The sequence below is a fragment of the Gallinula chloropus genome (assembly GCF_964237585.1).
Source record: "Gallinula chloropus genome assembly, chromosome: 3".
Lineage (NCBI taxonomy): Eukaryota > Metazoa > Chordata > Aves > Gruiformes > Rallidae > Gallinula > Gallinula chloropus.
In genome coordinates, this window is record NC_140087.1 from 50,300,271 (window position 1) to 50,327,172 (window position 26,902).

The 26,902-nt window shown below is 39.9% G+C and overlaps 1 protein-coding gene across 1 annotated transcript; it reads left to right on the top strand.

Moving 5' to 3' along the window:
- CDC42EP3 (CDC42 effector protein 3) lies at positions 1 to 26,044 on the top strand. Its single transcript, XM_084261011.1, has 2 exons — positions 1 to 16; positions 24,745 to 26,044. The coding sequence occupies exon 2, from the start codon at positions 25,027 to 25,029 to the stop codon at positions 25,795 to 25,797; it is 771 nt and encodes a 256-aa protein (XP_084117137.1). The 5' UTR covers positions 1 to 16; positions 24,745 to 25,026; the 3' UTR covers positions 25,798 to 26,044.
- Positions 26,045 to 26,902: the final 858 nt, after the last annotated feature.

Sequence of the window (26,902 nt, forward strand, 5' to 3'; positions counted from 1 at the left end):
AGCAGCCGGCGGCGCCGTAAGTCGGGGAGCGGGGGCGGCGTGTGCGCGGAGCCGGGTGCGGAGCCACCGCCGGGCAGCGCGGGCTGGGGGCTACGAGGGTCCCGGCGCGGCCCTTCTTCCCCTGCGGATCAGCACCGCGCCCGCTCGGGGGGCTGGGAGGGAGAGGAGGCATTTCGGGGTGGCCGGGGAGAATATCCATTAATTCTTGTGTTTGGCTGCCCGGGGGATTTATGCCGGAGCAGTCGCATTGCTAAGCCTGTCGCGAGGTATTTCTACATCACTGAAATTCCGAGCTGGAATTCGCCCCTATAATCGGTTTAAAATTTTCTTCCCGGCGTATTTTGACATACCCGATTCTACGCCCTTGTGTTGGAGGCAGAAAGCATGCCGACACCTCCTCGAAACAGCTCGGGTACTTATTTATGGGGGGTTTTTGTGTGTGTGTGCGGGGAGTTCCCTTTTTCCACTGCACCTTTCTAGGTGGGTTTAAAAATAACCGTGCGCTTGAATACGCCGCCGCTGGCCGCGCAGCTGGGGCTGCACCTAGGGCTGGTACAGGGCTGGGAGAAAGGCAGCGGGCCGGTGTGATGCTGGCTGTCGAACAAAGAGTTTAAGCCGGGAAGCCAAATCAGGATTTGTATGGGGCTGCTGGTGAAGAAATGCGGGCGGTAGATTCATAAAAGAGAACTTGATTTATTTTCGGTTGAAATTAAAGAGGGAGCGAAATAGAGGAAGTAATTATTTTAGGACTTGCGTCACTGTAGACTGTTGTTACGTTTTAAAAATAGGAAGAGGGCTTATTATGAAATGTTTAATGTAACAAATGTGATCCTGATCTCCTACTTTCCTTCGAAAAATACTTGGGGGAGGGAGGCAAGGAGAGCTCCCAAGAGTGAAATTACAGTTACATGTAGGTTATAAATATGTAACATTGTTCAGTGAACTATAGGAAAAAAATCAGAGGCTTTGAGGTATGAAAATCTACAGCTGAACAATTCTTGTGATTCACAGTACCAGAAATCTTATAATCCATGTGCTGCGGCTCAGATGTTTAGAGGAATGACAAGAGATACCAAAAAAGGCATAGTGATTCTCTGCACAATTCCAGGAGCAGAATTTTCTCCTTCCCTACAGGAAAGGAGAGCACATTTCTGGAAGCAAAAAGTGACAGATGTAGTATCTCAGCAGCTGGCTAATCATAAAAGCATATATCAGCAGGTGAGATTACTGTCACAAGGATTTATTTTTAAAGTGTCTCATACTGAAAGGGACCAGCCTTTTTTAGTGTTAGTGTTAAGACATCCTTTAGCTCCATGGCATGTTAAAAATAGTCTTTCAGCAGAACCATTCAGAAAAGTAAAAGAAAACTTCTATGCTCAGGGCAGTCCTTGCTTTGAGCATTTGTTTTTTATAATAGCATGCAGAGGAGAGGAACTGAACAGGTTCTTAGGTTGATAGGATAGTACTGAAGGATTTTTCCCGGCCTCAGCATAAGCCAACAGTGTATGGGAAGGAAACAGTGGGGCCTATCTCCTTCTTGGATTAGTCAGTTACTGTTTGTGAACATCTTGTGCATCCACAGAAGTGAAAACCGGGCTACAGAAACTACCCCTGTGGTTCTGCCTCTCCTCTGTGACAAGTAAAGCCAGCCAGAATCACTAGGAGGTGGCCTGGGAGAATTTTGGAAGGGAAAGATACGGGTATCACCTAAGAGGCAGCCCTGAGCCACTCATTCCCTGAGGCAGCGTGGCTCTGCAGTGTCCCTGTTTGACTGCTGTGGTTGAATGTCACGTTGACTTCAAAGATGCGTCTAAAACTGTTCCAAACCACTTATATCAGCTTTACTGTAACCAAAGAAAGCTATACTTCATGGCAAAACATGTTTTGCCCTCAGCTTTTCGTAATTAGGTACGCTGCTTTAGTTTATAGTCTTGTAAGCTAGATGACTTTGTATAGAAATTCTGGTCCTCTGCCCAAGTCTTGAGAAATAATTTGGGGTAGGAGAAGGAACTGCCATGTAAAAAGAAATTTCCCTCAGCCATGCAGAATTTGCATTCAAGTTGTCCTTTGCTTCTTGCCAGCAAGGCTGTATCCCACAGGCACAGGGATGCTCGCTGACCAGTTCTTCCTCCCATTCCTCACCCTCATTGACAGAAGTGCTGTGGATCATGTCACCTAGTGCCCATTTTGGCCTTTCATAAAGCAAAACACCACAGGCTTTCACTCTCCTGCATGCAAATGTTGCGTTTGAATAAAAACCAAACCAAAAAACAAACCACCAAGAAAAACCCCAGCAAACAAACCCCACCACTTCTTTACATTTCCCCCTTATCATGATTAAGGCAAAGTAAATGTATTTTCTCCAGATCTGAACCATCTTGGAGAGAACTGTCTGCCTCTCCCTCCCCCAGTGGTAAAACAGAATTAACTGGGTGGTCTATGCCTAATTGTCACAGCCACATGGCAGAGACCTGATCTGCCGATGTACAGGGGTGGCAGTTCACTGAAGGTATGCCCTGTGGTTGGTTGGTTGGCTGTTTTTTTTGTGCAATAGCAAAGTGATTTTCCCAAATAAACTCAACCCTGAACTTAAATGGGGATGTGGGTGAAATTGTGTTCAGGTGTTGGATGCCGAACTGTTTTCAAATGATTTCCTCTCACTGCATAGTAGGCCAGTTACCTGCCAGTGGAAGCAGCAGCTAGCTGGTGGATGTGTCTGGGTACAGCAGTGAGAGCAGATCTGAAGCACCACCTGCACAGGGGAGGGCTTTGTGTGAAGCGGGGTCAAGGCAGAATGAGGTGCAACTAGACTATAAACTCAAGCAAAGTTCACTGGAAGAAGAGATTTGTTTCTAGTGCCGTGTTAAATGAGGAAGATTTCTGAATGACAGCCATGAAGATAAGCACTGCTTAGAATATTTTGTAACGCTCTGTATTTACATTCATAGTGTTAATGAGCATGGATATTGATCCAGCATGGCAACTGCAGCAGTGACGAATGTAACCGGAGCAGTTGGAACTGGCTGACAAGACAACTAGCTTCCTCATAGTTTAATGGTTAAATCAAGACACAGTAAAGCTTCAGAAAACACTGCCAAGATGAAACGAGAAGATTACAAATGGACAGAGTTGGCCAGGGTGACAAGATATATTTGTACCTTTACTTGGGTTTCATGGACATCTATGGAATAAATAGGCAGGTGTGGAAGCAAATGTTTGTGCCATGAGTTAATTCCAGACGAGCAGTTAACTTTTGTAAGCAACTGCGAGATTTTTCTTTTGAGAAGCTAGTGAACTGTTCAGTGGGGTTTACTCCTTTCTGTTTGTTTCTTTTTTAAGGAGGGAGATAAGCCATTTGCACACCATTTACAGGCTGAGTCGACATTCCAGTAGGCATTTTAATACCTAAAGCGCTGAAAATGGGAAAGCCATAGTTGAATGCTCAAACTAAATCCTATCTTCGTGCCCACAGTAGCTTTGTGTGTGAGATCATTTTACTGAAATGTCGGTTTACCAACTGAAATACTGTTATCTTTGAAATTATGCAAGTTGCACAATACTCTTAAAACTTGATGACTAGTATCTCCTGAATGCCGGGGAGCCACATGAAGGGTTTCAACGCCCACCATGTGTGGAAAAGCAACATGCACCTTAACTATGTAAATGTTGTGTTAATGTTGTTTACTTGAACTGAATAATAGAAGAAAACTCACCACATCTGATACATCCCTTTGATTTCTATCACAAAGGTCAACAGGGAACAAGTTAGATAAGAAATGAAATGGACTGATATAGTGAGTTATTGTGCTGGGGCTGGTTCTGAGTGAGCAAAGTGAACTTCTCTGTGGTTACATGTAAACAGCAGCTGACCTTCTGTAGAGATGCAAGTGCTGATGACAAGCTGTGGTCACTGAAACGAGGTATGACTTGCTTAGTGAGGTCTGTAGACTTGTTCAGATGCATTTAGATGGCGGTTATTTTATTTTTTTTAAGTCACCTATAGAGCACTTTCTAAAAATAAATTCTTCATGTCTTTGCTGGGAAGATCTAAAATACAGGGCTTGGTGAATTATTTTCTTTTTTTAAAATTCTGTCCCTTTGAAATACCAGATGTTTCAAGACTGTTTTGCTGTAGAAATTTTATGTATCTGAATATTCTTGTTGTGCTTTAAACAAAGGAAACAGGTGTTGAGTCTTCATTCCAAACAGGGCGGGATGTGTGGTGTGTGTGGAGGTGGGGTGTGTTCCATATTAGAATATTAGACACTATCATAAAAATAGTAAATAAAAGCAAACTGTTGGTCTGAATTTTTTTCAGTTAACTTTTTTATAAGTCTGCACAGTGTATGAGCAAAGGCAGCCCAAAACCCTAGGCTGTTACGCTGGCAAAGCAAGTATCCACATGTGTGAAAATGCCTGTAGAAAATGATAACAGTGGGCTAAAGCTAAAGGTCCTGCTCTGTCACAGTCCTTTTGGGTGATGCTGGGCAACATTGTAATGCAGATGGTGAAGGAATCAAATGATGGTTGTACAAGTACTATAATCTTGGGATTTCCTAACTTTGTGTTCATTGACTTTGCAGCCTTAGTGTTCCACATACGATATTTCTAATTATGGGGTTTAAAACTCTCTGTGATACTCTACAAGGAAGATCAAAGGTGATTTGCTGCCACTACAGTCAGCATCTATGAGGCATTTCTCCAAGAAGGTTGTGAAACTAGCGTTCTAGCTGGCAGAGCTCTCACCATGATCTTCACAAGGAGAGATCCTGACACCTGCACATGTATGACTAACATTGTTTCAAATCTTAAGCAAAAGCAGAGAAGAGGCAGGAAGGAAATCGTAGGCAAGACGAGTCTTAAGACTTTAGTGAGGAAGAGGCTGATGGATCTTACTACTTTGATAATCAAACACTTTCTCTGTTTCTCCTATTCTAGTAGAAGTTTGTATTGACTTTGAAGAAGATGGCTTCCTCAAGCCATACAGTTTCTCCATCTCCTGCAGAGTAGACAGGTTTATATATGGTTGGCTTTTCTAGTACTGCAGTGGTGCACTGGTACCAAGTGATGTGCAGGAACATAATCCAGGTGTTGCTGAGGACTTTTTCCCCACAATCACATTCTTGTATTTTTGGGGGTTGGTTTTTTGTTTTTTTTTTTTTTGGTCTTATTTCATTTATAATGTTAGGAGTATCTGACAGCATTAATGGAATATTCTCGTTAAGAAAGCTTTTAAATTTTACAAAAATCAATACTTAAATAATTCAGAACTTAAAAAAATTATTGTGATAGCAGAATCATTTTTGAATGCCTCTTCATTCTAATGTTACTTAAAGCTAGCCTTTTAAATTGTATTCATCAAGATATTGTGATCAGGAACAAGTTCCATTCTTTCTGCCTTCTGTCTCCAGTTCTAGGTAAGTCATACCTAAATTGTACATGTTTAGATATATCTTTTTCATGAAGGTCTAAGTATTTTCTAGAAAGCTCTACCTTTTTGCCTCTGTTAATATGATTCAGTGTACACTTTGATTTAGTTTGACTTTAATTTTGTTTATTCATGAGACTGGGTAACAGTTTGATCTGAAACTCTGGCAGAGATTTGTCCAAGATGTATTGAAGGTTATGGTGAATGTTTTGGGTTATGTTTTTTGTCTCCCCTTTTCTGTGCTCAAAATACACACCATAAATATCTTGTCTTCGGTGTGATGGACCACCATTAAGATGCATCTTGTTTGGGCACTCTTGCCACTGTTTTTAATGATGCATTCTGTTGGGGAACAGCCATCAGTATTTCTTTTTGGTCTTTATCGTTTGATTATCTGATGAACTGTCTTTTGGGAACTAAAGCATAATTTAGGTTGTTCAAAATCCAGAGAATGGTTAGGACAATCTTCTCAATGTTCAGATTTCAAATGACATCTTAATCAATTTTAGTTTTGCAAGCTCCCTATCATTTGAAGGATTAATGTAACTCATTGTTTATTTGAGTACATGTTTCTGTAACCACAAAAAATAAAGCCAAAAGCATCTTTTGATACCAACAGCTGTATGTGCCACAGTGAGGCTGAAGGAAAAGAAAATATAGGTCCTGTGTTTTGTAGTTTGATGTAAAGGCCAGCACTGCAGTCATTGCAAATGCACTTTTCTTTAGCTTTGCATGACTTGTCTGTATTCATTTGGAGGATGGTATGTGGCTGCGTAGTCTATGGTGTTTCCCTTCTTTTAAGGATGTGTGGCTCCTACAAATAATGTTAAGGGCTAGCCCAATTTAAGGAAGAGTTGAACAGTAGGAGAGCTACATCATGAGTGTGAGATGGACAAGGAAAGAATAGTGCCATTGATTGTCCAGCATGTCAGATGAAGCTCACATGCTCCCGCTCCAGATACAAAAGATTACTGCTCTTCATCAAGTTTAGGCTGGTTCTTTGCTTGTTTGTGGCTCTAGCAGATGACCTTGGAAGAATAACCATAGCTCATAAGAGGGTAAGATGGAATGTATCTGGGGGGTCTTTTGTGCTTTTGTGTTCAAAACCCAGATGGGAATAAGGAGGTAAAGAATGGAGCAGTGTGTCCATGCACAGGCTTGTATATATGGCATACGGAATTGCACTTTACTTCAGTCCAAACACTTGGACTGAAAAACTGGAACAGGAGGGAGAGGTTGCTCACAAGTTACTGTTCTGTTGCAAAGGTAACAAGATTCCCTACCCAAAAGATGCAATAACTGAAGAACTGTCTTTTGTGGGACTTTGTTATTGTCATTTTATGTCTGCATAATTCTGAACATACTAGATATCTGGCTTGTGATTAGGGCTTTTGCTGCCACAGTAACATAAATCTATAGCAATACAGTGCTCAGGTTGGGCATCTTGCCTAGAAGTCATCAATTGTAGAGTCTAGGCAGTTTGAAGGAGACCTTCAATGAAAAGGTTGGACTGTGAACATTATCATATCTGCTCTAATTTGTTTCTTACTAATTCTATGCAAAGTAATTAGTACTACAGAGAAGTTATACAGACTGAGTAGAGAATCTTCTGTTAGGAAGCAGACAGCGGATTGAGCAAGCCAGTAAGTTCTGTGGCAGCTGTTCTGTTCTTGTACATCCATTCTGCACTTGCGTGGTACGAGTTAGTGGGGAGGGAGGCTATATTCTGCTGGGTTTTTTTCTACATGCACCCTCAGGCAAAATTAATACTCATCTCAGTCTCCAGTCTTTTAGATGAGATCCATGAAGGTCAACAGCAAAGACAACAAAGTAATCTATTTTATGGCAGAGTGGGCTGTACAACTCTCTTAAAAATAAATATTTCTGGTCCCAAAGAAGAAAAGTTACAACAGCAAGAGCCCAAGTAGCATTAGGAATCTATAGGAGTTCCTAAAGGCATTTGTGAGGATAAAAATAAAACCCACCTCTCCAAACAAATGCAATGCAGACAGCTTCCAGATTTTAGAGTTAATTTCACTTTTAGTTGCAATAGTTATTTTACTTTGAGACTACAGGGGTGTCTCTACTTTGGCAGAGGAATAAGCATTGTAAATAAGGTATTTTGTGGCATGGTAGCAGTTGGATTGCTGGGATATGCTCCAACAACCTTATAGAAGGAATAGACAAGAGTAACATCTAATGAAGGGACAACAAAGAAATTGGAAGCTTTTTGACATTGCCTTTGGTAAGAAATGTATATCCATTGAAATGTAAATCTTTAAATGTAATCAAGTAATCTCTCAAAATACAAATATATAATCTGCATAAACCCAAGGAATATGTAGTGAAAGAAGCAGCCCTCAATGCCCAAATGAACAATGTAAAGATGAAGTTAATTCCTGTTGCTAAATTCCAGCAAATTTTCCTGCATCAAGCCTGCTTATGTCTTTCTCCCTTGCATCTATGCATAAGGGTCAATCCCTTCCCCACTTCCAGTGTCCATCTCCTGGTTCCATGTCCCTAGGTCATATGCAGAGGTTCTGTCCTACCACTGAATTTGGGTTGGTAGTTATTCCTTCTGAGTCATTTGTGGAGATAGACCAATGTAAGCAGAAGGAGCAGTATTTTTACTGGAGAGGGGATTTTGGAAGACTTTAGCTGGCAGACACTAAGCTACTGAATCTTGCAAAAACTTGCACAATTAATACTCCCTAAAACGGACTGTCCTGGTAATTCACAGTGTCAGGAAAAGGAACTTTCCCAGATAGAAATTTGAAGGTCAGGGCTGGCTTTAAAAGTGCAGAAGTGCTTGAAGTTTTTCGCAAGGCTGTGGATTTTGATGATGAGTGGTGCATGCATAGCAGTACAGGGCATTACAGGAAAGCAGGGGAGTAGAAATACATAATTTTGTTTTGTCTCATTAGAGAAACAGTGTAACAACTTCAGCTAAAATTCTCCCACTTATTTCTAATCCTTACAATAAACAAATATGCACAGATGGCTGCAGGGGAAGGCTAGAACATGTTGGCTTGAATGGCAAAATCTGATGTTTATAGACAACTCTGAACTTTAAAAAGGGAAGTTTCCAAGACATCTGATGGGTAGGTGGACATGTTAAAAGGCATCATCTAAGAAACTCTTGTCTATTCTCTCTGTAATAAAACACCATGGTATTTGCGGAAGAAGGAGCAGCTGCCTGTGTGTACATTAAAGATCCTTGTTTGAAATGGTATGAGATGATTTTTCAGGTGCTCTGATTCAGTGTGTTCTTTCAGTCCATCTGGCGAGGTAGGTGTCACTAGTGGGCTTTCTGAATTTCAAAGTTTGCAATTCTTGGGCTAATATCCTGAAATGTAGTCTTAAAGTCAAGTTTTACAATAGTAGCAATATATAGGTATGGCTCAAAGAGAAATTATAGAGCATTGTCACATTCAAGAACTATCTCAATTTCTCTTGAGTGAAAGTGAATAAAGCCACAGCTCATTTTTTATATTGTGCTCTTTTCTGCAAAGTTGTGTATCTGAAGTTGGACCCTAGATTCTGCTCAGTCATGGATTTGAAATAATCTTCTTAGAAAGATATACTTTAAAATGTTTCATTTTCCTTGTTCACTTTGAATAGGCTGAGATTGCTGCGAAATATGTGCCCTTCTGCTTACACAGCACCGTAGGAGAAAGCTTGCAGATCTCAAACTGTTCATGGCAATTTGACAGGGAAGAATTTATTCAGTTCTCCATGCAGAATTTTTTAAGTAGTGTCAAACATACATACATATATGTATTTATATTTTTTTCTCTTTGTGGTGAAAAACAAGAACTTTCCAAACACAACAGTATGGAGGAGAGCTATATTTTGATAACTTCAAGGAGATTTGTCCTTCTAACCTTTATAATCAAACTGATGGCCAAGAAAACATAATCTGTGAACAGAAAGGCTCTACAAATTTAGCATGGCTTTCCCTTGATAAAAATACTTTCCAAAATATTTAATTCTTAAGAGAAATGTCTTTTATTTACAGAAAAACACTGTTCATATCTTGAATGATAAAAGCCAGAAAGACCATTGGGAACCTGTCTCTGACAAGCTTCTCCTGAATTGTTACCCAGTTCTGTGTCAGACTCCTGGCTCTGTCTGAGTTGTTTGAATTAGACAGTTGGCAGCTTTTAGTAATTTTTTTTTAAATAAAAAAAAAATCCAAATAATAGAGAATCCACCACAAGCCTTGGTAAATTGTTCTTGCTGTTACAAAAAGGTATGTTTTCTTGCTTAGCTTAGTCTAGCAAACATGAATGATTGTATTGGTTTTTACGGTTCTGAAACCCTCTTTTGTTTAGCAGCCTCCTCACACCATTGTGGCTACTGGGATTGGACATGATGATGGCCAGATACAGAATTACTGGACCTTCCCTTTAATTTTTTTGCCATTTTCCTTATGAAGCAGGGAATTGCAGTTGCCCCTTGTGACTACAGCACAAAAGGATGAGGTTTAGCTGGTTATCTCTTCTGACCTGTAAAACTGTTATTACTATTTCTATGCAGGCCCCTCCTGAAAGTGTGGCATATGTGATTTAGTCTTAAATTTTAATCTCAAAGGGGTGATTTTGGCTACTGTTAAAACTCAAGCATCTTGGTGGTGTTCAAATAGCAGTTTATCCAGATCACACTATTCGTCTCATTTCCATTATCTACTTGCTAATTTTCCTCTCCTCCCCCTGAATCCCAGTAGTGTGGTGCAGGTCGTTTCACAGCAATTCTCCAACTGCAAGGAATGATTTGAAGGCAAAGAGTTTAAGAGCAACTACTGGCAATGCAGGTTGAAAGCCCTTGCTGAGCAGAAAGCCCATGCAAGTCTTAGTGCCAACAGAAATAAATGCCACAACTTGTTTTTAACATATTCTAACATCAGTCTGAAGGGAGAAATACTGCCTTTTATGGTGCACCAACAGGGGGAAATTCCTGTGAAATTTGCATATTGTGCTGGTGTCTAAAAAATCATAATTGATCTGCTCTGAGACCCCATGACAGAGAAAAAGAGTATTTTGGGGGGTTTGAGTGGCTGTGCTGGGCAGAAGAGGAGCTCTGCATTGCATATTGGTTGTACAGACCTATCCTTCCATTACAGATGCATCAGTTTTGTTATTTTGTCATCTATTTAGTGAAACAAGAGTCCCAATTCTGTTCTGATTTAGTTATAACCTCCAATAATTACACTGCATTAATTACTGTTAACAGAGAAAGAGATGTGGACTAAGTGACTCAAAAAGTTAATCTTGGTTGTTCCCAAAAGTGTCATCAGTTGTCAACTGCTACTGCGTTACAACATTTTAATTTTGTTTCATTCTTGCTTCTTGCATTTAACAGTGGAAGATTCTGGAAACAGAACAGAAATAGAAGTTCATTGTACTTTCCAGGGTGAGGGGTGGTTGCTTTTCAAATGCAGCATGTTGTTATATTGGTAAAGTCTTTGTTGTACTCTGCTGAGGGCATAAATGCTAAGTTTGAGGAAGGATCAAATGGCTGTTTCCAGGTGTGTAGTAAATGACAGCCTTTCAGCAAAAAGCCCAAGAAGAATATTTTGGTGTCTGGAAAACCACATAAGTAGATTTTCTGTATCTTCTTCTGCTTAAGAAAGGTGAGTAGCAAAAGGTATGAAAGGAGTTTATTATTTATTTGGCTTAATAAAGTTCTAAAGCAGCCCTAGGTTCAGCTTCTTGGACAGTTCGTCACCAGGAATGTAGCAGACAAAATACAAAGCAGATTGAGCCTCTTTGGATTTTTGTTATTCACAACATTTCTGTTTTTAAAATTGAGATTTCCCTTGAAGATATAACGTGGCTCAGGCTGTGTTGGTACGCTGGAGGAAACTGCCCACCTTATTTCAAACAGTCTGAAACACTTGCTTTGGGAGGTGTGAACTTGCCAGATCAGCATCCACTAACCTGGGAACCTGGTGACTATTAAAAGTTAACTGTTCTACCACAAGCTGCTAATGTGTTGTATTTGGAGAGTTTTGGTTTACTGATTAGGTGCAGGTTTTTTTCCCCTTTTAGTTGTTCTTTTCACATGCTAAATTGTCTCTACCTTCCCATTTTTATTCTCTAAAGTGAACGGATTATGGCCTTTTCCAACGGCAGGAGTTTTAACAGCACTCTGTGGCAGGATTTTTGTTTGAGAAAATACATATATTTTATTCTAATTATTGTGGGATAACCCATATTTAGTGCTTTGTGTTCTGAGAGAACTTTAAAACAAACAAAACAACGAAATCCCATTCTGCCCAAGGGTGCGGTTTAATTTAGGAAGTGTAGACTATCAATAGAGGTGTTGATGAGCTATTTCTAACATGGATCTTTGTAGCTGTTGCTGAACAATATAACGATTTCCTCCAGTAAGGATTTCCTTGGGCTCCTTCCCAAGTATGCTGCCCCACTGGTTCTGAAGCCAGAAGGAACATACTTTTGGTGAATCTAGGTAGCACCCACGTAGAAAGGAAAAGAAGGAATGCCAGTCTGGCCAAATCTTCCTCTCGAAGTTGCTGTGAATGCCATTCACTGGAACGGTTTCAAAGTATTTTGGTTCTGATGTTTCTATTCCTTCCCGTGTCAGCTACCTCCAGAGACTGTGGAGCATTGCCCATTAATTTCTTCTTGTCTGGTACCAAAGCAGCAACGTGGAGATGTCGATGCCTTCCTCAGATGCAAGTTCCCTTTTAAATTCCTTGTGTACTGTATCTGTTGGCCATGTGCTCTTCTGTAACTCAGGGAACTGAGGCATGTTGCTCCCCTGTGTTTCTACAGAAGCTCTATCTCTGTTAAAAGAAACACTACAGATTTTTACAAGAGAAGTGCACGCCGCACTGTTCCTTAAATTAAGCAACCCTGTTGCGCGCAAAATTATATAGGAGATTTTGTGACCTGGATTCTGATCATCTTTAGGTTGCTTTTGTTTTCTGAGTTGGTTGTGAGGGTTTTCTCATAGGTGCTGTGTTTTAATTGTTTGTTTGTTTGTTTTTCTAACATCAGCACTGCGGGTGTCTGTCCCATCACCTTTTCTTAAATCGCCAAAAGATGGTAAACCACACTAAGTAACATCCCTCCTCCCATGACTTGAATTCTGACTCCCTGGAACTTGCACGAGCCATTAGAAATTTGCTTTAAATAGCCTTCAGTAAAGGCAGAAGTTCATCTTACCTACTTATTTAAGGATTAAGTAAATAAATGTGCCCTTTACACAGGAAAGTAGGTCTCCGCATTAAGTTCTTTTATTTGTCTCTCTACAACCCACTCCCTTCCGTCCTAGCTGGATGAATTGGTACATGAACAACTTGCAACATGTGGTAACAGCTTGTTCTTGGTCAAGAGAGAGGTGCATCCATGCCCAAAGGGATTGCTGCACCTCATTTCTGTGCTGTGGGAGTTGGATAAATAAGACATGTGATGACCAAGCAGAGTTATAACGGTCTGGCAGCAAGTGTCAAAATGCAGTGTAAGGTCCTGGTATATGCACAGTCTGTTTCAGAAGTAGTTTCTCAGTAGGTTCTCTCTACTCTGAACTAATTAGTGCAACCGAGATAAAGTATAGTGTGTTTAGCTGGTGTGTGTTCAGTCAGGCCCAAATGTTAACTTTTGCCATGTGAAACTGATTGCTTCTCCTACCTGGCCTCCAGTAGAGGTTTGAGATTTCTAAGAGGGAAGTTGGGGCACTGCTAAAAATACAAGTTGTTGTTAAATTGGGGTTGAATTTGGCTGTCAGACACCTGTTAGATGTCTCATCAGTATCCTGGGAGTGAAATGCCACTACTGACCAGTCTCAATTCTATGGACCAATGATTTTGGCAATGGATTAGATATTTAATGATCAACTTCAGGATGTGTCTCCCCTTTGATCTCCCTTGTCCAAAGCAGTACAAGGAACATGGTAACTGGTGTGAGGAGCATGGTTGGCAGTTAGTTGACATCTACAAAAGTGAGTGAAAGTGACCTGCAAATGCTGGAGTCGGCTTCTGAGGTAGGGAGAAGGGTTGACTGGTTGGACGCAATGATCTTCAAGATCTTCTCCAACCTGAATGATTCTAGGGTTCTATTTGGCCTGCGAGAGCTGAGTGTTGTCATCTGTGTTACCTAATGTCTAGCCTAGTTTCTGTTGAAATATGTGATTAATTTTTGGGGTTTCATTAATGTGGGTTTTGGAACAAATTAAATGTGACCAAAGCCCTAACAAGGACCTGAAATTTGTTTTCTGCTGAAGAACTCTGTATACAAATGAACACTAATTTGCATCATTAAGCACACGCTCACTCTGGCTGCCCAACAGGATGGAACACTGAGAACCTCTTGCAGTGCCTTTCCTATAAGGTGACAGCCACTTAGGCCCAGCACGTGCTTTGGCTGGGCTGTGTGTATTGTTTTACAGCCTTTCTGGGGAAGGTGGCAGTTGTTTTATAGCAGTCTGAGCTTGCTGCGGTTCTCTTCAAAGGGGCCATGTATCTTGTATTTCCTTAGATACTAACTAACATTCAAATGTTGCCCAGCCTCTCCCTGCACACCCCAAGGATTTACAATGTTTAATGTGTTTGTGAGGGTTTGTTCAGGTAGGAGAATTAGTGGTAAAAAGTTGTAACTTGTTTCTTGCAACAAAAGCAAGTTCTTGTTTTGGTTGATTATGATACTACTCGGCTGTGTTTGTCAATGTCAATTTATGCCAAGCTTTAAATAGGATACTCTGCAATGAGTTTGTTTTCTGGTAGTGTGTAATCCTTTCAGGCTAGCTGACATTAATGAGCGGCAGCATTACTGGGGCTGATTTTCTTTTGATCATGCACAGCCCTCGTCAGGAAATGGGTGAGGAGCATGAGTCATGATTACATTACCCTAATGTGACTGCCTACTAGAAGTTTGCTTTTTGCCGCCAACATGCTTTCCCTTGACACTACTTCTGAAAACAAAATGTCCATTTTGGAGCCCTTTGAAATATTGACCTTTAAACAGAAGGATTTATGCTCTCTTGCAGTCTCAAGGCAAAGTTCTAAGCGGGAGCCCCTGCAGAGTGCAGGGGGAACATGAACATCTGCAAAATACTTTTCCAGAAAGCTGCGAAAGACAGGACTTGACTTGCAGTACATTAGGTCTGCTCGGGTTCATTTGGTACAGTATATTTCCCTGACCCATTTAATTATTCTGTCATGTTGTCTGCACATGCAAGCTTGAGGTCCAGTCTCCTCTATATACAGCTGCTGTCATGTAGCTTGCCATTTGGCTTAAGCTGTGTCTTAGAGCTGTACTTATCTTTGAAATATGGCTGCGGTAATGGGAAGATAGGCGCTGAGTACTGGCTGAGGTAAACCCATGAGTGTTGAGAAGGTAGCTTGAGTGGGATTTGAGACAGCAGTATTTCAGACAGTTTAATTAAATAGATGGGGTTTAGAGTTTGAAAGAAATATCAGCTGCTAATCACTAAACTAGCTTTAGCACTGAATTGCCACTGTGCCACTGAATATTCAGACAGTATACCTCCCTACAAATGCCAGGTATATTAATTTCTTTCAAATTAAACTGATTAACTCTGCCTGGCTTTAAGAGCAGTATGTGAAATATAACTGTTGGCACAGTGAGTGATGTGCTCTGATACTTGATAGATTCCAGACAACAACCCTCCCCCCCCCCCCCCCCCCCCCCAAAAAAAGTCCGATCAGTTTAGTACAAGCAACTGAAGTTAACAGAACCGAGCACCTGTGGCAGCAAGATTTCAAGAAGTGGGGACCCCTGTGCTGCTGTCCAGCATGATGCATCACTGTCAGCTGGGGCACATTGCAGGTGTCACTGACATCCTGCAGAGCAGAGCCAGAATATGACATGTCTTTCAGTTGTCACTTATGTCTCCATATTCTTACCTGTCCTCAAACAGGGCCTTAAAATAGTGGAGTTGTTTTGTTAACAGTATAGTATAAACCCGCAGTGAAGATGTCATTTCTTTTTTTTTTCTTTTGTTTCATGTAAGGGTGAGAAAACGGTTACTTTAGCTGTATTAACAATGTACTTTGAATTGCATATAGATTACAAAATTTTAGCAGTCCTATTTACTCCACAATTTTATCCCCATCCCTCAAAGAGGGCATGAGTTGGACCAAAAAAGAAATTCAGTGAAGATTTTTGTAATCCCAACCCCATACTCTTTGATCTCATCTTGATGACCATACAACTCTCTGGAGGAGGCAGAATTGCAACAGAGCAGAGGATTCATCCTTTTCCTATTTAATAAAACAAATAAATTTTATGCAACTTTTTTTCTCTCTGTAGTTTAGTACCTCTACCTCGTTGTAAGCCTTTACATACAGAGGGCTCTCTGACCTTCAAGTTTGTTTTAAACCTAGTTTATCAGCCACTTCAAGATGGTAAATATTTATTTCAAGTGAAGTGCTTTGAGAATTGAATAATAGGAGAACTGATGATTATAATATGCCCATGTCACTTGTGTGCTTCAAGGAGATGATAAAGAATATTTGACTTAGAGATGAAGGGAGTTCGGGATAGAGGGGTATTTAGGGGGTGGAATGCTTTGATTTTAGATTGCCTATTGTCAGGGGGACCAGTTAAGGAAATGTTAAACTAAAGTTCTTTTTAAAAATAGTAATAATAAACTCTTAACTATAGCTGGAAAACCTTCATTTCAACATGACAGCTACTTTGGGGAACATAAAGGCAGGAGGAAACGGAGTTGCCAAACCATTTTTGCATCAGAAATTAATAATTTAGATGTAATTCCATGGACGGGGGAGGGGAGAATGCCTTTCTGACAACAACAACAGTTATATTGGGCTTGAACTCTATTGAAGCATTGCCATCACTCACCCTGCAGCTGTTGGTAAACCTTTACTGTAAACTGAGTCAGTGGGGAGAATTGCTGCTTTGACGGGTTTGCAGTGTGGCTTTTAGGTCTGCCTGCCCACAGAGGGTACAAGGAACTGCAGTGCAAAACCAGGAACCAGCAACAAGGAGTGAGGAATCCAAATCCAGGGTGGGAACTTCTCAAACCAGCTGAGAGCAGAGCTGGGTTGGGGAACTATACCCTCCTTGTCAAAAGAGAAAGCCATCTATGCTAACCTGCTCAGAATTACAAAGGGTGTGGATTCGTGACCCATTTAACCCGATATGAGTGCTAACTGACATCAAAAGGTGCAATACTGCTTGCCTCAATCAACATCTTCCCTAGTTCTTCCATAGGTCAATACCAGCACTTAGATGACCAAGCCTTGAGCTGCATGCTGGGCCTGCTTTGACTAAAAACTCTTCCTTTGTTCTCCCTCAGCAGATGAGAGCAGTTAACCATATCTTTTTAGGTCAATGGAGCAGTTAACCATAACTTTTAGGTGACACATAGGTTCAGGTTATATGTTGGGAGGTTTTAGGTCCCATTTCACAATAATTTTCCTTTGGCCTAAGAGAGCTGATGGACGAGTTTTTAAGCCTCTCCAACCTTGTGCCTTATGAGTTTATCAGTTTGCTCATCTGATCTGCTGGCGTTGGAGGAGGAAAGATGTGACTGTGCTTCAGTGCACAGTCTGTCTGCCATAGCATAACCTTGTATTCACCAGATGCATAAGTTGAGGTGCTAGATTTTGTACTGACACATACCAATCATGGACTTGCACTCGCCCAGGTTTTGAAAGCCAATGATAAAACTGAACTATATGGTACTAGATCTAAATGTATGAATGTACCAGCCAAAAAAGCTAAAAGGAAGGTAATAAAGAGATGTGAACTCATTAAATGCCTGTCTCTGGAAAAGAGAAGAAAAGAAGGTTTTTATCATTCTAGAGAAGATGCTAACTTTTAAAGGCTGAAAGAAAGCTGGGATGAAAACCTGTTGGAAGGTGAAAAAAATGTGCTTGATAAAAAAGGGTAATTATATATAACATTGTAACGAGTTGTCAAAAATACAACTGCAAAAGGAGACTCTATAAGGCATTTGACTTAATATTGCGTCACAGACAAATTTTCAAAACATCAGCCCTCTGCATGTATTAAAAATCTTTAGAACCTCAGAGTAAATGTCAGAAAGAAGTCGGCATGAAAGAGGGATGTATTCTATCAAAAATTGCAGAGATCTTCTTATACAGCATTGGACTGCATAGTAATTTTATGAGCAGCCTGCAAATAAGTGTTGTGGTACAAATTTGAAGGTGGTGTAGATTGGTGAAGAAGTATATTGAGGAAGATGGAGAAATAACTGATTTATTGACTGTCAACTTGAGCACACTCAAATAGAAAGTTGTCTATTTTTAAAGAATATAAATCCAATTTATTTGCTGGAGAACAATAGCTTGGAAAACCATTCCTTTTTCTAAGGAATAGTCTTATTTAACTAGCACTGTAATATGAGCACCAGCATTGACAGTCCTGGCAAAATTAGTTGATTAAACAAGAGCTGTGTGTTGTCACCCTAAAAACCAGAATGGGCATGCCCACTCTGAACCAAGACATGACAGTAATAACACTTCTGGGTTTGCCAATACGGTTTATTCTGCCAGGAGAACTTGGTTTTGTTATATCAGCACAAGAGCTTCAAATGGTTTGTAATATAATGCTACTCTGTAAATACAGGAAAATTGTTGTAAGATACTGAGCAGAAAAGCAGAAACATGGTCTTGTTTATAAACAAGGCAGCAATGATGGGAAGAAAGAAGTGATTTTTATCTTTGTATATGTTGTTTGGGAGAACGGTACTGAAGCGTTGTCACTAGTTCTGATCTGCCCTGAAAAGGATGTTGGAAAATTGGAGAGGGTTCAAAGGGGAGAGAGAGAGATATGTATTAGAAGGCTTAGAATTACTCCCCCACCATCACCACATGAGGAATTCCCCCTCTTCACTTCGATCAAAAAACAGGTCTGAGAAATAACTCAGTTAGTATTCAAGTACCTTAACAGGGATGATGGTTACTGCTTGATAAAGGGCCTTTGTAATCTCACAGACCGATACAGAACAAAATAATAACTGGAGACAGGGGCCAGTTGCTCAAATTAGCAGCCCTAAATTAGATAACTCAAGCAGCTCCTTCCTGCTGTGCCAGTACAACTGCTTGAAGGGTACAATGAACTCTGAAAATTCTTTTTTTTTTTTGTTTTCAAACCAGGTTGGCTATCCTTTATTCCTTTTTGTTATAAGCTAAAATGAAACTCTTAAATATGGGAAATAATGCAGATGTACCTTAAAGTTGAAGGTATTCCCTGGTTAAGGTGATTTACGCCATCTTGATCCTTTTGAAAGGGTATTATGCAGAGAAAGGTGCTATTTATCTTTGATTTATGGGAAAAAGTGTTTGTAGCAAGGGAGATGAAAATATAACCTTATGTGATTTTTCTTACATTTCCCTTCCAAAGATCATTGATAATGAATTAATTAATTTGTGCTTTTTGCTTTTTCCTCTTTTTCTTTTTTTTTTTCTTTTTCCCCAGCTACGGCATAGCTGAAGTGTCCTAAGCCTTCCTTGTCATTCACTAATATATCTGTATTTGGGGCATATTCACATTTCCTAACTTAACACTGAGCAGACAATTGTTTCAAAAATTTAAGCTACCTTAAGTAGCAGTATCTTGGAGTATTTGGCCAATATTAATCTGGAAAGATGTATCAGGTGGAACTCTGCAGGGCTATCTTCCACCTCTGTTACTACACAATATTTTAAGGAATGATTTGAATACACAGTTATTAAATCTGCAGGTGATACTAAACCTGTACACTGTAAAGGGCAAGATTAAAATTCAAAGTGATTCTGACTATGTGAAGTGTTTGAAATTAATAGAACAGGGTGCAGTGAGTATGGAGGCTTTGCTACAGGGGCACAGTCAAGAACAAGACATAGAATAACTAGCTAGACAGCAGTTCTTCACTAAAGGAGCGAGGTTTTCAGTGGACCCCCAACTAAACATAAGCCAACAATGTTGTGATGCTGGTAGAAAAATTAAGAAAGTGAGATCTCATCTTGACTAATGTGTTTGCTTTTGGGCATATTTAAAAAAAGATTTGTGGTGGGGGGAGGATGACCAGAAAAGGGAGTTTTGGAGGGAAAGCTATCTGAGCTCCAGAAAACAAGTCCAGTTTGAAATATTTGTGTTTCATCTGAAGAAGAAAAGGCTGACAGGAGATGTAGAATGCATAAAATAATGACCTGTATTTATTGTGGACCCAGATTGAAGCAGAGGAGACTTTAGGTGCCTCTTAGAATTATAGAATGCGTTAAGTTGGAAGGGACCTTTAAAGGTATCTAATCCAACTCCTCTGCAGTAATTGGGGAAATCTTCACTAGATCAGGTCACTCAGAGCCCCATTAAGCCTGACCTTGAATATCTCCAGGGCTGGGGCCCCCACTACATCTCTGGGTCAACTGTTGCAGTGATCTATCTTCTCTGATGACAAGCCTCTGGGAAGTAAACTAATGTCTGCAGTCTGCACCTGTAGGGAGTTTTAAGAGGAGGGTGTACAAATGTCTTCCAGAACTAGGAGAAGACATCTGGGTCCTTGCTGGCAGATGGATAAATGAATGAACTGCATCACAAGGTCCCCTCTTGACCTGTGTTTCTGTAGCTGTGGGTAGGGTTAGGGATTTCTTTTTCTTCATTTTTGAAGAAGTGTCTGTGGCGATGGGAAAAAATACATTAGATTTGATCTAAGAAAGTAGATTGAGGGCTGTTTGAGAAAATTAGTTGAAGTGTGATTAGCCTGATTGTTTGTATAAAGTAGTTAAATCTGTAGCTTTAATCAGAAATGGTGTGAATTCTTTGATGGAAGGAGAAACAAAGGGGCCAGCACTTCTAATTTGATCAGGGAATTTGGCTGATTCAAAGGCTTGGGCCTCTTATAAGCAAGATAAATTTAGATCAACAACCTGGAGGTAGAGGGTTAGCACCTGATTTGATTAAAGTTACTCTGAAGGTGTTGGGTCTGTAAGCAGAGGTTCCCTGGTGGCCTGGTTTAGAAGTGGATAGACTTGTGGTTTCTTATCTTCAGAGGCTGCTAAGTTGATATGTACACCTGAGTCCACAGGAACATGGGAGGTAGGCTCTACAGTGCATCATTTGCTGCTTTTCTTATACCTGAAGAGTTGGTTATACTATGAGTTTGTTTTACCTGCATTCAGGAATTGTAACTGCACATGTTCAAGCCCCTGTTACAAAACTATTAAAAATGTGGTTTGTACTGATGTTTCAGGGATAGTGAAAGCACCAGCATTGATAAGGATGTTCTCCACAGTTTGTTCATGTTGCTGAAAGCTACTGGTAGCTGGAACCTAAAATGAAGCCCTAAAGCCTAATTCTTCTGTGCTTGCAGATATTTCATGGCGTAGAAAAGTTGCAGCAGCTTATTGTGAGGTTTGTGCCTGCCGTTTGCTATGTTACTCTGTTCTTATTTGGATATTTAAATGATGTTTAGGAGAAAACAGTCTGTTTTTTTAGTGTCTTATTCCACGAGATACTTCAATGTTATTTTAAGCACTGATTTGGAAATGGGTTTCTCTAAGATTTACCTGCTTCTAGCTAAGGATGTGTAAGGCAGAGCCCGTGCAAGGGATTGTGCCGCCGAAAGCACGTAGGCTTCCCAGAGCGCACGCTTGCTTCTGGTCCTGTCCTGTGGAAAGAGGGTTTTCTTTCTATCGTTTCTTCGCCTAGGACAATGTTTAAGGATCTAGGTTTCTTGGGGTTTGTGCCCAGATACAAGTTTGCACCTCGACCCTTATTTGTCTCTGACTTTGTAAGCTTAGCTGTTCAGATATTTGGTGATAGTCGGTCCTTTTCTAACTGACTGTGGAATAAGCTGAGGCATCCATGGAAAACTGAACTGTGTGATTGCTCAGTGGACAGAAGTTGCAGGAGGTGGATTGAGAAGTGTCCCTGAAAATATTAGTCTCTGTTACCAAGCAAAACACTTACATGAAGGTGTGAAGTGATAGGAGTGAAAATGAGCAGGTGTTACAGCCAAATTAATTTTCACTGGGTTGAATTTTTTCTGGATTGGCTCATGGTTGGGTCCTCTATTTCACTGAAGGCTTGCAGTCTGAGACTTTGGACTCTTGGTTATTAATTAATTTAGTTTTCTGATAATTTCAGCTTTTCAGTTACTGAGCTGAAATTAGTCAAAATAGAGACTCTTTTAGAAGTAACATCAGAAAAAGGTCTCATTTTAAGACAAGATGAATTTTACTATGTGGCCTGTTATTGAGATTTGAGTGTGTTCTGTTCTTTCTTTTTGCCTGAGTACTGGTGACATCATTAAATCTTGCTGAATGTAGGACATTATACACATTTAATATCCGTGTGAAAATGCTCTGGTCTAATATTTTCATTTTCCAGAAGCTGAGCCGAAGGCTTAGTCTCATTAAGTCTTCCTGTATTTGCCAAAGTTGTATTTAATTTTCCTTAATAAGAGAACTAATTTAAAAAAAAAAACAAACAACCCCAAGGTATATATATTGATACAGATTCTTCCTTATTTAATTGAAAATGAAATATGAGTAAAACCAGTATTTTAAGATATGTGAATATTTCCACATTTAAGATATATTTCAGCTTTTCACAGTAGCTTAGAATCTGTACTCCTTTGGCAGTACTTGGCAAAGAGAATAGGTATGTGGAAACCAAGTGCAGTTGCTCAGAAGCCTATGTGTGCTGTACATGGAAAGCCTGTCCGTTGAGGAGGGAACCCTCATCTTTTATTTCCAAGGTGTAATTTGCAGATGTTTCATAGAAACTACTAGAATAGCCAGTGAAATCTGCAGCAGTGGTAGCCTTTTGTTTTCAGCTGAGCAAATGATGCTTGCACACCTTTGTGAAAATTCTGGTCTTCAAATGTAAAGCCTCTTGCACTGGCCAAATAGAAGGCAAGGCCTTCACAAATACAGGAACTGCTGTATTTATAGAGAGATTGTAATTCCTGGCACTGGAGTCTCTTGCAGCATCCTCTGAGGTAGTGTGGTTTTACACTGCCCCTTACTGGGGCTCTCACATAGTGCAAGAACTTAAGAAGAGTGATTGCCCAAAAGTTTGCTCTATTTTTGGGGTTTGCTATTTTTTTTCCTCCTGAGCTATGAGCTAAATCAAATACTGTGCTATTCTGGTGTGTCAAAAATGGATTATTTTTATGAAAAGTTATTTTACATCTGATTTTACTGTTTCTTGATAGTCAGATGGCGGGTTTCTTTGAAATCTCCTTGTGGAGTTTGCTGATAATCATCTTTGATACACAGCCAAATTGGTGGAAGCCATGAAAGCTTTGAATGAACCAGGAATTGTCTTTAATTTTTAAGTTAGTGACCAACGGGTGTGACTGTAGAAAACACTGATACTACATTGCCATCCATTCCAGATTAAAAGATATGAAAGGAGGAGGAATTCAAACCAGGAGCAATTCTGCCCGTTATTCTTGAGGAGTGAGACAAAGCTGAGTTCACTAGATAAACATAAACCAGCCTCACCACTCAGCTTTGTTTGCTAAGACTATTCTTTACACTTGAGGACATTTTGTTCAGCGAAATGAGTTGCTTGGGTAGAAGGATGATCAGTGGGGAAACAATACAGTGAATTTCTCAGTTGAAAAATGGAAGGTAACTGAGTTGATTAATCATTGGTGTTGCCATGGGGTATGGCACAAGTAGAGATCTTATTTAGGATTTACTTTTGTATCTTACAATACTGACACGAAGCTGGAGTTTTGCCGCGCAACGTGAAGCTGTTGGTATTCTGTAGATTCTAACAAATTATCATTTTGTTGTGGAGAAGGGAGCTTTGAAATGCTTTTAACTGATCAATGCAATCGGATATATTTTTCAAAAATTAGCTTAAAAGTATAAAATGTCCTTATAATTTATGGAACATTGAGCTTATTTTGCATGACAGCTTTCATCTGTTTATATCTGTTGTACTTTTGGGGGGAGGGCTTTTCAATGATATCAGAGGTGCAGTAGAAAACTGGTGGGAATCAAAAAAACCAAAATACTTATCTGGCGAGATTCCCAGCTCCCCTTGTGATGCACAGTTAAGTACCTCTCTGTAGGAACTAATTACTCAGGCTAAAGAATTTGTGAAAATGCTTAAATGCTTCTTGACAACCTGGATGTATAGCCCTGTGCTACAAAGTTTTAGAACAGGTGATTCTTACTGGGCTTAATTTGATGAAGGAAAATTTCTGCTGGGGCATGGATAAAAGGCGGCAAAAGTAGTGCCTGTTCCAGACAGCTTCCCTTTGCTTATTGCATGGAATGGTCTTTCTGTGCAAAAACTGCAAGCTCCTTTATGCCGTGAAGATGGTGATGGACAGAGTTTAAGGGATTTGGGGCTGAGTATTCTGGCGAGGAGGAGTGACCTGTGATGCTCCTCCAGTGGTCTGTGAACTGAATAGGGGAAAGGACAAAGATGTTCAAGAGAAATATGCATTCTTATTCTGAGACTGATCAAGAGTCAGTGACTGGTACTGTAAGGAAGAAATACACCATTAAGCATTAATGAAAAGTGTTTTTCTGTAACTTGTTGACCCAATAACCTGTTAGCCCTTGTGGACTGCTGTGTCGTGCTTTTCAGAGACCACATTCTAGTAGGGAGACTTGGTTTGCAAACACTGTTTCATTTGGTTGCACAGAACAAGTTTGAATCATGGTTGCCTTGTGGCCTGTGTAACTAATGAACTACAGTCTATACCTAATTGTTGTTAAGAATTCCTATAGTCTAAAGGTTCTATTTACACAAATCAGTCTCTCTTAAAACACCTGCATTTGGGTGTTTGTAAAGACCTGGGCTGGCACACCTAAAACTATCCTTTTAAATGGGTACATTTGGCAGGCATGTTTTTGGTGATAGTTTGTGAGAGTTCCAGCCCTGAATCTCAAGTTCTTTAATCCAAAGCAGTCTACTCCATTTCCAAAAAAGGTTTCCTGAATCACTTTGACAATTTTTCTGGGTCTAACAAAAGCTTAATGTTGAACGTTATAAATGTGTTTCTGCATGTCCTCTTGGAGGGCCAGTATTTTGAATGCCAGAATAAGGAGAAGAAAGATTGAGATACTGATGTTTATCAAATGAATTGTGCTCAGCAACCGTGTCTAAGAAACTGACTTCAAAAAAAAAGCTATGAAGCCAAAGAAAGGTTATCTAGCCCTTGTTAATCTAAATTCTTTAATCTTGCCTAATGAAGGGAAGCAACATCATAAAGTAAATCTGCAGGCTGGAACTGTCAGTACTGTTACTGATTTATTATTATTATTTTTTAAAAAACAAAACTGAGTGAACCATGAAAAATAAATTAATGATAACCCGATTTTCTATCCCATGCAGGTTTTTCTCAAGTTCTGGAAGTAGCAGGGCATTTGCTAACTGACCTGAAACTTGTGTTCCGCCTTGGAAAGAACTGCAGTGGGAGACATTTCACTTTACACACCCCACATCACTCTGCATTAGAAGAAAGGGACTTCATGTGCAAGAGTGGTTCAAGATGATGATGTAACATTGTTAACACTGAAGGTATCCTGAGAATTGACTGACTTTGTAAGAGGCTGTTCCCTCCCCCCCTTTTTTTTTTTAAAAAAATCAATTTGTCTGTTAGAAACTGCAAGCAAGATGCCAGCCAAGACACCCATCTACTTGAAAGCTGCTAACAATAAGAAAGGGAAGAAATTCAAACTAAGGGATATCTTGTCTCCTGATATGATCAGTCCACCACTTGGAGATTTTCGTCACACCATACACATTGGAAAAGAGGGACAACATGATGTTTTTGGAGACATCTCCTTTTTGCAGGGCAACTACGAGCTATTGCCTGGAAATGAAGGAGAAACCAGAGTTAGCCAGTCTGGTGGCCACAATGAATTCTTAAGGGCAAACAGCACTTCTGAATCCATGTTTACAGAAACTCCATCACCAGTGCTCAAAAATGCTATTTCCCTTCCTACCATTGGGGGTTCTCAAGCCCTTACGTTGCCCTTATTGTCACCAGTGACATTTAATTCAAAGCAAGAATCCATCAGGTCATCAAAAAATCCCAGGCTTAGCTGCGAGCCAGTAATAGAAGAAAAACTGCAGGAGAAAAGTAAACAGATGGAGGATGGAGAAACATACAAAGAGGACGTATGGGAGCAGAATGGTGGCTCTTCGCATTTTACCAACGGTAGAGACAGTCACTCCTCCAGCTTCTCCGAACGGTGCACTGACTGGCAGACAGTTGATTTGTTCGATGACAGCCGACTTAGTCCGTGCGAACTAACCAAGACAAAGACTAAGTCAGAGGAATCCCTTTCAGACCTTGCAGGCTCTCTTCTCTCCTTACAGCTTGACTTGGGACCTTCACTTTTGGATGAGGTCCTCAATGTAATGGACAAGAATAAATCTTAGAACTGGTACTCACTTGTTTCTTTAGAAGTGATTCACTCAAACAAAAGCAAACAAAAATCAAAAGTAGTTCTAAAGTAGAGACACTTAAAAACCAGCTGTATTTGCAGTTGTTTGACGGGTTTTCTAAAAATATTCTTAAAATACTATTTTTTTACCTATTGTTTTTCATGATTTTTATTACACTAAATTCTCATAGCAGGAAGGTAAATTTTAATAACAGTTTTCAGCAAATATAAAATGTTTTTAAGTACCAGTATTAATGATCAGAAAATTAAGAAAGAGAGTTTGAATATGATACTTATTGTAACATTTGGTTGGTTCACTTCTATGGCTTTGGAATATTTGAGAATCTCTAAGTATCAGAAAGGAGACTGATATTAATTATTCACTTCTATAAATTATTACAACATCACTATACGTTTAGGCCTCTTTCTAGAACCTTGTGTTTGAGGGTTTAATAGTGTTTTTCTTCATTTTTTCCATAGTACCATTTCTGTTATGCCTTCACTGTAACTACTTTTGCAGTCTTACACTACCGCTCTTTCTTCAGATGTGAACAATTTGAAGGCTTTTTCAGCTTGGATGCCTGGTCTAGAGTCTCAGCTGCTTTAAATGAGTATGCACAAATTTACACAAGTGGAGGCTCAGGCCTGACTTTGTATATGAAATTATATGCTGTAAACAGGTGACACATGCAAGATATTATGGTTAAATTATTTTAAAAGTTGAAATATATTTTTTGTGTGCATATTGGCTTTTCACTGCAAAGCCTACACATTACAGTATTTCATCAGAACAGACGCTTGGTATTATTGGTGCTCTTCTGAAAATTGTATATTTGTGTGTTTGAAAAGAAACATGTATTGATACTCCTTGCTTTTTTAATTTTTTTCCTTACATTTATTGCCACAGATGCTTAAACTTGCAACCAATTGTTTTAATTTTTGAAGAAGGCACTGGTTATTCACAATGCTTGTGATGTGTGCTGCAACAGCCAATGTTTTGGGAAGCGTGGATCCTTTAATACAGTACCCTACATGAATTGCATAGATATCTTGTGCAATACAATAAAAAACACACAACCTTTAAACTGCTATGTCTTTGT